At 38.4% G+C, this 12,441-nt stretch overlaps 1 protein-coding gene across 1 annotated transcript; it reads right to left on the reverse strand.

Annotated features, from left to right (window-relative positions):
* Positions 1-630: 630 nt before the first annotated feature.
* On the reverse strand, positions 631-11,706 carry GM2A (ganglioside GM2 activator). The gene is made up of 4 exons (XM_063447867.1): positions 11,299-11,706; positions 8,844-8,996; positions 2,839-3,021; positions 631-1,418 (listed from the first exon to the last, which is right to left on the reverse strand). The coding sequence occupies exons 1-4, from the start codon at positions 11,395-11,397 to the stop codon at positions 1,248-1,250; spliced, it is 606 nt and encodes a 201-aa protein (XP_063303937.1). The 5' UTR covers positions 11,398-11,706; the 3' UTR covers positions 631-1,247.
* Positions 11,707-12,441: the final 735 nt, after the last annotated feature.

The raw sequence follows: 12,441 nt of genomic DNA on the forward strand, positions 1-12,441 counted from the left end.
CCACACACACAGCTTTACCAACAGAAGTATTTACCAATGTGTTTCCTGAAGTGTTTAATTACAACAAAAAGCGACACAAGGCAGCATGGATTGGAGGGATTTAATACAATTCATTATTTGAGATCAGGCATTAATTAGAGGAAAAACTGCTTACAGTTAATTTATGACATTAAAAATTAATTTACAGACAATATTCATGTTGAACTGCTATGATTTTTCCAGTGTATAGACATGATCTGATTCCTTATATGACAAGTAGAATCCAAAAAATATATAATATAGCAACAATTATTATGTTAACAGGCTGTCTATCCTTACCAAAAGGATTCTATTTTATGTGAACGCACAAAACTTTCAGCCACACTATATTCATTTAACTACTTATAAATGAGTTGTTCTTTTTTTTATCAGTATCTTTGTTCTAGAGACATTCATATTAAAATATAATATTGCCTACCAGTCACATTCAATGGAATTGAAGGCATAATGCAAAGGTGAATAATCATGTTCATTTTGAAACTATATTTTAATATGTTTAATGTAGCTTTATAGAACAGATCTGTAAATTAGTTTAATCTCTGAAACCTCGCTGTCTTAAATGAGAAAATATATGTCACTAGCAGCAGAATCCACAGTTTTAAGATTCTTTATTGATATTAATACTTAGAGAGCAACAACGGTGCTGAAAGTTAATGTTCCAAACATTTAAAGATATGTTAAAAGCTTATGTTCACTGACTATGGAAGAATATTTTCAAGGAGACACAGACTAAAAAAAGCAAAATGTGAATGTCTAAATGGCATACTCTTTTACCCACGAATGTCATGAGTGTCCATAGCTGGACCTGCACAACATACAATGAGCCATTTAAGGATTCAAAGGCTATATGAGTATTGTTTGCTGGTTAGGGCTTTATATAACTGCTGGCGGAAAATTGTTTGTTAGACGTCAATGCTTCACCTTGGTTTGCTTTATAAACACCCATGATTATGTTAATAAAAAAGACTCATCAGTTTATATGCAAGTTAAAGATTAATTTTCCAGAAAAGAAATTGGAACGATAAATGTTTTAAAATTATAAAACCCAAATATGGAGAGTCACAAGCATATGCTGGTGTTTGGGGAATGCACATAATCAGTCCAAGTGTAAATTATTCTATAATAAGAGTATAAAGGAATGAGTAAGGCTAATCGTTGTAGGAATAAACTGCATCTTCAATCCTCTTCAATCAATGTGATATTTCACTTTACCACCATGAAGAGTCACTGCTCTCCAACGAGAACGTAAATTTGGCACAGCCAATCTCCTCATTCTCATGGCTCATGACTCCAGTCACACGGTAATTGCCGCTAGCAAGCCAGGATGGAAGAGATAGATTTGGTATCTTAATGCTGGTATCAGGAAGAGAATAGGATCCCTAAAAAATATAAATATATTAGTTAGATGTCCTAAAAAAATAAATAAAGTTATTTCCTATATTTGTTTGTCTTGGTTTACTTATATATTTTATATACTCATTGTACAGCTTTATGAAATATGTTGGATCCTTTCTATATTATTACTAATGTAATCATTGACTTTACAAGTTTAATTTTACCATAAGCAAATTAAGTGACAGAACTACTATGATAACCTGTTTCATATCTTCATTTGACTGGTACATAAAAGGGACCTGTGGCTACACTCTCACACTCTGTAGCATGGCTGCATGGAAGATCTTCATATTCCTCTTCCTCGTCTGACTCTGACAGGGGCAGTGATCAGCATGTAGTGAGTGGAGTGGAGCAGTACTATACATTACTACTTGAAGCTTCTTGTCTGACTAGGCAGAGGAACATGAAGACCCTCTACCACAGTCCTGCAAGGCAAAGTACAACACTGCTCCTTGATGGAGGGAGCAGTAAGAGGCACACAATGAGTAAGGATGGGATTAAAAGACACAAGGGTTAAGGACAGTGTTAAGAGACACACGATAGGTAAGATGGGGTTAAAGGAACAGTCTAAGTACTATAACTATAGCCCTTTCACTTCACTTTCTGAGACGTCTGTGATTAATAGATCCACCAGGTTTTCCTAGACACAGACCACTCCTTTATGCTGTTGTAGATAAAATACAGACCAAGAACAATGAAGGTGGGATCCCACATTGGATAAAAATCTGTTGTCCACTTGTCCTTTTTGAATTATACATACTCAAGAGCAGCACTATACATTTACTGACCATTAGCAAAAAATAAGTCAAATGTGTAGAATCTGCTGATGCTCAGTTCCTATTTGCTGTGTTTACGACATAGGCACTCCTCAACCAATGAAAACATAATAAAATCCTGGTGATCCCAAATGATTTTTAGAAAAGAATGCTTCTCAAAAATGGTGGCATCACTTCCCATGATCGTGAAACGGAGGTCTTGTCAATATCCCATGACCTCAGTGATGTAGCCTCACTGAAGCAGAGTTTGTGTAGTTGATATACTTCACCTCGGTAAGATTTTGTGAAAAGTAACATTGGTATTATGAGTCAACATGTCAATGTATTTGTCTGTGCATTTCTGCACAACTATGAACTATGATGCAAGTGAGCCATCCTCTAATATGTATTCATGTATATGTATTATTTAGCATATATCAACATCAACAATCTATCCTTCACTGAGCAATTTTGAGAGCACAAACAATACAGTAGCTAGGAGGAAATCAAGGCAACTAGAAAATCAAGTTTTGGTTTTTTTTTTTAAACCAGGGTAGATGTTTTAAAAATGTACATCTTGGTGATCAGTATGGTCACATCGCATGTAATTATTTATTTATAAAGGCCATTCAAAATGCTGGCCACTTACTTTTTTGAATGGGCAGTGGCAGGGTAAATCGTATGTACGCAGTGGCTCAGGGCACTCCTGTCCTGGTTGAATGAGAGCATCCAGGATGCTGCATGCATCATCATAGGTGCAGCTACCCAAATTATCTAGGCAGGGTACCTTAATCCATTCACCAAAAAGCTCTTTTTCTGCAGTAATGGCAATCTATAGTGAAAAAAAAAGAAATGTAAGGAGAATTTTCAATGTATATATATCATTACAATTAATCTTACAAATATAACACAGAAGGGCAGGTCATCAGGGATCAAAAACAGTGTGAACCAATGGGGACTCAATTTCATTATCTTTGCAGAGGTAATGGAGTTGTCTGTGACAGGAGGAACATTGTTTCCAGTATACAAGCATTCATACAGAGCCCGGGTCATTTCAAAATACAATCCCCAGATATGCGTGTTCTTCTTTCCTATTTGCCTTTCCAACGGTCAGAAAAGTCACATGCGGCCCACAATGAATATATATTTGCGGCCCACCTGCCCTGTCTGATTCTGGTCTTCCCTCCCACAGCCAAAAGAGGGCAGAGTGGCTGTCTGTTTGCAGAGCAGGCCAGCCACTCCAGCTACCCTCCTGCTCGCAGTGCCAGAGGAGCGTCTGGCCTGCTTGAGAAAAGATGGTCTCGAACTGGAGGATGGGGGGGTCATCTTAAGGTAGCGGCAGAGGGGCTTGAGGGACCTTCCTGTGTAGTGTGTTACATTGGGGAGGGGGGCAGTGTATTCAAGTGGTGGGGGTGGCAGAGTGTTAAATTGGGGTGAAGGGAGTATATTAAATTGGGGGAGGGAGTAAGCAGTGTATTAATTTGGGCGACACAGGGGGCCAGTGTAATCAATAAGGGGAGGGGGGAGGGGGGCAGTGTATTAATTTGAAGGAAGGAGGGGGCAATGTATTAATTTGGGGAATGCAGGTGGCCAGTGTATTACATTGGGGGAGAGAGTGGGGCAGTGTATTAAATTAGTGGGAGGGGGTAGTGTGTTAAATTGGGGAGAGGACAGTGTATTAATTTGGGGAGGGAAAGGGGAGAATGTGATAGATTGGGGGAGGGGAGGCGGTGTAATAAATAAGAGTAGGGGCAGTGTATTCAATTAGAGTGGAGGGAGGAGGGGCAGTCTATTAGATTAAGGGGCAGTATATTATATTGGGTGGAGGGGGCAGCTTTTAGAGTGAAGGGGGGGCAGTGTATTGGATTTGGGGGCAGAGTATTAGAATGTGGGGATGGGGCAGTGTATTGGATTGGGTCTGCATGGAGGCGCTGAACGCTCCGCATGAAGATCCTGATTGGCCGTGCAGCTTTTCGCCACACATGCACAATAGCCTCCCAATACTTTCCTGTGGGAAAGCATTGGATTGGCTGAGATCATCAAGTTTAATTATCTCAGCCAAAGTGAAGAACACACTCATAGGAATTCAAAATCAACAAGATAACGTCATTTGTTTTTTACAGCTGTGCCACACCATAAATTCACCATTTCAGTCCCATTACTAAACTTTTCTTAATATGTCAAGGTAGTTGGACTGAAACATTGATTATATGCAAATGCACGTATCCTTAAAATAAATTCTCTCTTTTGTTTACTTTGAAGCCATACGAGCGTGAGGACGTCTAGGCAACTTTTTTTATATTGTACTTTTCTAAATAAACCTAAGTTTCTATGAAAACTGAAGCTTTTGGTTTTTTTTTTGTGGCCCACGTGACATTAACTTGTTTATTTGGTCTGTGGTAGTCTTTGAGTTTGACATGCTTGCCTTAGGAGATAACTGGGATTCTATACCACATTGAAAGTAACTTATAACTGTATTCCTGATGTTAGGTACTAATAGAGCATTAATATAGCATAAATGTATTGTCAGAATAATAGAAGAACAGTTTAAAGGGACACTGTAGACCACTTCATCTCATTGAAGTGGTCTGGGTGCAATGTTCCTTTCCCACTTAGTCCTGCAATGAAAAACATTGCATTTTTTGAGAGCAGCCACTAGAGGCGCTTCTGGTAGTTTACCAGACTTGATCGTCTAACTCACGCTGGACGTCCTCACACTCTGCATGAGGCCACCCAGTGTCAATGAAATCCCCATAAGAAAGCACTAAGCAATGCTATCCTATCGGGAGGGCTTACTTACAGCCATTGGCTGCTCATGGTTTTAAAAAAAGACTATTGCTGCCCAGTCGCTAAACCAATACAGGGTGACCTGGCACAGGTCACTCGTGACCCCATGGTGGGGTACCTAATAAATTAATTAACTAGGGGTGACACAGTTTCCCTACCTGCCCACGAGTGGGGAGAGTTATTATTAGATATGCCCTTACTTGAGGCACGGCGGGTACGGACAGGAAGGGAGATTTAACCTCCCTTATTTACAAATACTACTGAGTAGTAAAGGTGTCTGAAAGACCAAATTATGAAAAGGAAGGGCTTTTCATGACTTTGGTATTTCAGCTTCTTAGTAGATTGCTCACTAATCCTTGTGGATTAGCTATCTACTAAACAGCTGCTTGTTTACACAAAGCCTATTTTAGATTCTTGTTCTGCCATCTCAATTTTGTTCCCTAGTGTCCTCCATTCAGGGAAAGCAGAGAACTGTCCCCTGGCAGTACAGCATTAGAGTAACATTAGACAAGCTTGTGCTGTGTGGAGGGCAATAGGACCATGCAGACAGTGATTTAGAAATGCTCTACAATGAGCTGGCACTGCACAGCATGGCAGAACTCAGTGGAGTGTATGAAAGCTCCTTCACAATCAGATTTGCTTACCCTGGGAGGATGCCAGGCCAATCCTAGTACTATACTATAACCACCACAGAGGGTAGTAATGGTTACAGGGCTTGAAGTGGTCCTTTAAATGAGTGACCAGTGGCATGAAAGAGATATCTGTTCCTTTACAGACTGATAATCATTCCTGGAGTATAAATAAGGGTAAATAAAGCTTTATGGACTAAATTTCATTTTGCAAAGTAAATGAAAGTAAAAACATGTATACAAACTGGGATGGAAGGGGTTACAGAAATGAAGGAAGGAAAATACCACCTTTTTGGGTCTCCTAAAGCTTTTCAACCAGCTTGAAAGTGTTACAATTGTATACAGAGCCTGATTAAAATGGAGGTCCTTAAACTGACTAAAATATATACATGTATCATTATTATTGGGGGGTTTCTAAGTTGCATTACTCCACCCAAACTCTATAATGTTGTGGGGATTTGGGAATGATGCTGGGAAGGGGTTGTGTGGACTTAAAATAAGTGCAAATGCTCCAGTTGCTTTTAACTCTTGGTAGCAGCCCATCATCTTTTTGACAGGATGTGGCAGTGCGGCATGTGCCCTTTGTGCTCCACTCTACATCAACCTCTTTCTCTGTCAAAGGCTGCATATCACGAGCAAGCTGCTTACGGTTAGTAAAAAGGGAAGGAGATAAGTGGACACATGAGTCTTAAGAATAGATCAATGGAATGTCATAATGGGGGTAAAGTGCAGTTAGGGCTACTGTTTTGACCAAAAAGTGAAATGGCCCCAGTAAGTGCCCAGGCAGAATTGTAAATTTGAAAACTGAAATCGCCATGTCTGTCATGTAACCCTGGAATTTGTAGAAAATCTGACATGGTCTACATGGAGGGATTACTGTACTTGGCAGGAGTAGCAAAATAGAAATCAGAGGTCTTTACAATTGTGAGACACACCTGGTGAGTGAAAATAAACTTTAAAATGGGTTGGTGATGAAATAGTTCAATAAAAAGTGTCAAAATGCTTATATCGTTATATAACCGGTTAGGTTTACTTTCTTTCAACAATTACTTCAGTGTAGCAGATTTGGAATCTTGAGGTACTTTCACACTCTATTTGGAGTTATTTTTCTTTAGGTGAAATGGTTGTACATAGGTTATTATGAGCTAAGCTGTGAAAAATCAGGTTTTTTTTTTTTTTCTTCATTTCTTTTTTTTAATTAACTATATATAGTTTATATGGATGTTAAATTAAGGCTACATTAACACATCAATAAGTGCCAGAAAAGATTGATTGATTGTTTCTCTTCTGGCACTTTTTGATGAAATCAATCTTAGCGGAACTGGTAGATTTTATGTTTGAGATTCAGACTGTGATTACGCCCCAAATGTTTTTGTTTCATCTAGATCTGCCAAAAAGCAATATAAAACAAAAAATTCTTATGATTCACATCTATATGGCAATAAAAATAGTTATGGCTAGAAATTGGAGAAATATGGGTGCGCTAAACTGGCATGATATATGTACACAAATAGATTACCAACGCAGCATGGAAGCTGGGATAGCTCTAAACAAGATATCTAGAGAAAAATATAATGAAGTTTGGGTCCCTTGGGTTAGATATATTAACCATAAAACTCAAACCCCCCGCTCCCCTATAGATAGCTACCCTTAGGCAGTAGTGAAAATGCGAGATGTATGGATAAGATGAACTGTATGTATGGTATGTTTGTACGACTGTAGATACAGCAGAAACTGGTTATATGTTTATTCGAAACATGGTCCTACTGTTATCTACATTTAATATTCTACTGCAATGTAACTTAATGTACTGTGTTCTAAATTTATAGTTGAAAGCTGTATCTGTATTTGAATGAATTTTTAAAAATGAAAATAAGGATTTATATATATATAAAAAAAAAAAAAAGTGCCAGAAAAGCACACATGAAATCTTGCAAAAATATTGGTCGGAAAGAGGTTCAACACCATTTAAACAGCAGAAAATAAGACATTGTTGAAATGGATACCCCTAAGTTAATGACATTGTGTTTAGAGATGAAATTGTATTAAGGGTAGATGGGGAAAGGTTACGGTTGCTTTCAAGGTGCTATGGACTGTATCTCCCCTTATATTCAACCCTAAAATCCAATAACCCCAAGCTTCCCAGATTTAAACTAATAGATTTAGTGGTGTATGTAAAGGACTTTATTTTGTATTATTTTGACTTACAACTTATCTTTTCAATTATGATATTTAAAGTAATTGATGCGTTTAGGTGACAGAATGGCATGTGTGATTTTAAGTGCATAATACTCTTTTTGAATGCATCATGTTTTGATGTTCGAGAGATATGAACTAACTATAGACATGCCTAGGCCAGTCAGCACGCATGAGATCTGGAAAAAAAAGGTTTATGAGTAAAACAAAGTGTTACAAAAGTAACATGAAACAGAAAGTCCATTAATGTATATGACGGTACAGTCTAAGGGGGCCTTTTAGTCCTTTACAATTTTTAATAAATACCTTAACATTTGTGATAACTTATGTCCCCTAAGCTTTAAAAAAACAAAACATTATTATGAAATAAAAAGACGTAATAGTATTTGTATTTCTATTAAATATTAATGAATTAAACAACAAGCATATAAAGCAAATTGTAATTAAAGCTACCCTGTCACTATCTGGGGATTGAAACGGACCTTTGTTCTGGTATCTGACGCTGGACGTCCGTCCTCATGCTCTGCATGAGGACACCCAGCTTCAGATTTTTACCCATAGGAAAGCATTGATTCATTACTTTCCCATGGGGAGGTCTAATGTGCCCGCGGCAATTGCCGTGCATTTGCATTAGCACCCGCTCATTGCAGAACGTCGGAGGGGGCAGAGCGTCGGCCCAATAGCGAGGGACATTGGCACTGGGATCAGGTAAGTAAACAAAGGGGTTTTATCCCTTTATTTACCAAAGCGTAGGGGCGCGAGGAAGGAGGGAGTCAGGGCGAACGTAAGTGCCAGAAATACACCTTTGTATACCTGGCACTAAAGTATTCCTTTATGTTGGGATTCCAAATGCTTTGATATCGGGTTCTGAATATCTAAAGAACTGATAAAACATTTGTTTTCTACACTAAGAGGCTTTGACCCAATCCAAACTTTCCAACATATTCACCCATTGAAAGGAATCTGTTTTGAATGGTCAGTTGTGGCACATTCGAATAGATCCATTGTATGGATTTGAAGGCCATAGTTTACACTAACTCACCTTGAGAGGAGACTCCACAGGTACATTAGTGGATAGTACTGTAGCGATTGACACATCTCCAGGAATGGTGATTGGGTCTGGATTAAGTGTAAGACTTTTGATTTTGCCTGGAAGGCTTTCTGCATCACAGTTAGCCCAAGAGAACCCATTAACCTAAATAGAAAAGCAAATAAAAAAAGATTAGCAAGTTACTTATCAGCAATTAGCAAAACTAGTCTGTGTCAGGCAAATAACAAAAATAATTTTATATTACATCTGACAGAGTGTGTTGTGGTTTGAAGTTTACAGCAGAATAATGTGCAAGACATTGACTGTTGCTGGACTTGTTCTGGAGCATCCGTGGCTTACCACAATAGCACTGCAGCTAAACTTTGTCAAGACAACTGCTTCTGCAAATCTAATACAAAGATATTTGGCCTAGTTTTTCAAAACTTAACCCCTTCAAGACTGAGACAGTTGTATACGTTCTGATCAAAATCAAAACAAAACCTAGAATTTGATATATATGTCTGTTCAACCATAATTCACCTATTTCCTATTAAATGGACACTCCACTGCCCAAATACGCAATAAATAAAAATCACTGTTTAATAAACATACCCAAAATGAAAATTTGCATGTGATTATCCATTTTTTCCCATCGGGGGTATATCTAAAAACAGCAGTTCTCTTGTCTGCTGCCTGTGCAAGCCATCCTCTTCTAACTCTAACCAGACTTTATGTAACTGTTCAATCACAGACTTCCCAATGCAGATCAATGAGTGTTTTCTATTGAAATTTGCACTTTTTCCAAAATGAAAAAAAGAGGACACACTCATCACACAAAGTGTTAAACGGGGCTTTAATTTCATATCAAATATTTATATATGAAACATAATTTATTATGAGTAAAACCTAAAATGTTATTTTTCAAATTCTACATGGGATTTTAACTGTCATAATACAGTTAGCTTTTACTGCAATAAAATACACGTATTTGTGTTCAGGGATATCTCATGAGTACAACATCCATATACAGGTTTTATGTGATTTTGAAAAGTTACAGGGTCAAATATTGTGCTTTCCCATTTTCAGTTACTACACATTGAAATATGCCAGATTGGTTTGCTGAGCCTATGTTGTCTTTGAGACCGTTTGGCAGCCACCCAAAAATAAAAATCAAACCTAATATAGCACACCATTTGCAAACGTATACAACCCAGGGTATTCATAATTGGTTGTCTATGTCTTTTTTACTAGCCTCTTAGTCACAAACCCAGGTCAAAGTCGATATACATATTGGGTGTTTTTTGCATTTTCCACAAAAAAATATGCCTTTTCACTTGAATATCATCATCATTATACATGTTACTGCTCTAAAACACTCATATTTGTGTTCAGCAATGTCTCAACAGTACGCCGCATGTAGTGTTTTTATAGGGTTTTGGAAAGTTACAGGGTCAAATATAGGGCTTGACAATTTTTGTTTTTAAACCCTAACTGCGATTAAGCCCACTTTTTTAACCCCTTAAGGACCAAACTTCTGGAATAACATGGAATCATGACATGTCACACATGTCATGTGTCCTTAAGGGGTTAAAGGTGGCATGGTATACCCCAATGAAATTTTGGGGGATAAAGGAACACTATAGTGTCAGGTATACAAACATGTATCCCTGACACTATAGTCCTGAAGTGGCTGTTTAGGTGGCCGGCCTGATCTCGGTAAAATTCTACTCACCTTTTCTCTCACAACACGCGGTCTTGCTATGCCGGTTTTGCGATCAATCTTGATAATCTCAGCCAACCCAATGCTTTCCCATAGGAAAGCATAGGGAGGGTAATCCGCATGCGCAGCAACATGATGCACTGTGCCAATCAAAATCTCAATGCAGAGCATGGAGACGCTGAACTTAGGTGCTGAAAACTGTGCAGCATGGATATAGAATGCCACTAGAGGGGTAACTGGCCAGCAATGTAAATACTGCCTTTTCTATGAAAAGGCAATATTTACATTAATAACCCTGCAGGAACATGCTACAGACACCTGAATCCCTATATTGAACTGTAGTGGCTCTGGTGACTAGTGTCCCTTTAAAACTAAATATATATAAATGAGAACATTGATAAGCAACATAAAATAAAATTACATCTGCTGGAGAACTGTGAAGAGATGATATATATATATATTAATATCCAGGTAATGTATGAGTGCTTTAGAACATGGTATAGATTCAATTTACAAGGTAATCTCCAAGTTTAAAACAATAGCTTATTTGTCACATAGGACTGAGGGGTGTCCAGACTTTGGCACTCCAGCTGGTGTGGAACTAAATTGCCTAAAATTCGCTTCCAGACAGCGGTCTAAGCCATTAACATAACAGCTAATTATTTCGACACTACTTTTATTACATTGCTACGTTTACAATTTCACTATAAGCAATATATTTACTCCCCATCCCTCCAATATCCTTACCGTGGTTAGTCTCCATGGAATTACATTCTGTGGCATTCTAAGTGCCTCACAGGAGAATAGTCCCAGAGCTGCAAGTATTAAAGAGAAGAACCGAGACATGATTGAGGATAATAGACTGGTGACAAATTGGAACCTACAGTGAGATGACTGCTTCAATCTGCAGCTGCCTATAAACTTCCTTTTAAATATAAACTGTATGCTGTATGCATCACACACCAAGCAAACATACACAGCAAACACTGCAAGGGCAACAGATAAGCCCACTGGCTTTAGGTACTGGAGCCAAAAAGGACAAATAAAAGAGATTGCAATCACGCATCTACAAAAATCTTTTTTTTTTTTTTCTTCTTTCAGTCGCTTCCTTGTTGTCAAGCTGAATTCAGTCACATGACATGCTTGCTCAGTGAGATGTTTGTAATGTTTTCAGTGTAAAACCTGGAGGATTATGGGAGACGTGCTGCAAATTGAGGTTTAGGATCATGACAAGTTCTAGTATTGCCCTCTGCTGGTCCAAGTTAGAGATTGAAATATATTTGAGATGGAAAGTAACCTTTTATTTACATGCAGGATTATTCACTAGAATAAGAATGCAAAGTGAATTTCAAATCTAAATCCAGATTAGCAAATCTGAACGCATAGTCAACAGTGTTTTACTAGGAAAATGGCATGGTGATTATTTTCTTTTAGAACAGTATATGCTGTGGAGCACAAACAATGATACATAAACAAATTGCATATTTAAATTTTATACAAACAATTGATGGGAAAAAAAAAGTCACAAGGACTTGCACCATGAAAAGCAATCAAAATAAAGTGTACTAATAATGTACAGACGGAATTTCTATGTTGCGCCCACAAAATTATATATATACACACACACACACGCACCCAGTGGTGCCACTCACTAGGGGGGTGCCCAGGGTGCATTTTAATGCCGCTTGCAGGAGTCTCCACATCCAGCAGCAGCATGTCCTCTGTTCTGTCGATCCGCGAGAGCGTTGACGCGCGTTGGCGGATCGCGAGAACAGAGGACATGCTGCTGCTGGATGTGGAGACTCCTGGGCCCGTCATCACTGGGCAACCATACCGTGCCACCGGACCACCAGGGAATGTAGTGTGTCCCCCCTTCCTGGACACAGGTAA

The sequence above is a fragment of the Pelobates fuscus genome, chromosome 3 (genome assembly GCF_036172605.1).
Source record: "Pelobates fuscus isolate aPelFus1 chromosome 3, aPelFus1.pri, whole genome shotgun sequence".
Lineage (NCBI taxonomy): Eukaryota > Metazoa > Chordata > Amphibia > Anura > Pelobatidae > Pelobates > Pelobates fuscus.

Excerpts from the sequence above, each read along its gene's own strand:
- GM2A (XM_063447867.1), bottom strand. The coding sequence starts at position 11,397 with ATGTCTCGGTTCTTCTCTTTAATACTTGCAGCTCTGGGACTATTCTCC. Across the intron at positions 8,997-11,298 it reads TTCCATGGAGACTAACCACG|GTTAATGGGTTCTCTTGGGC; the intron begins GTAAGGATATTG and ends TTTTCTATTTAG. Across the intron at positions 3,022-8,843 it reads CTGTGGAGTCTCCTCTCAAG|ATTGCCATTACTGCAGAAAA; the intron begins GTGAGTTAGTGT and ends TTTTCACTATAG.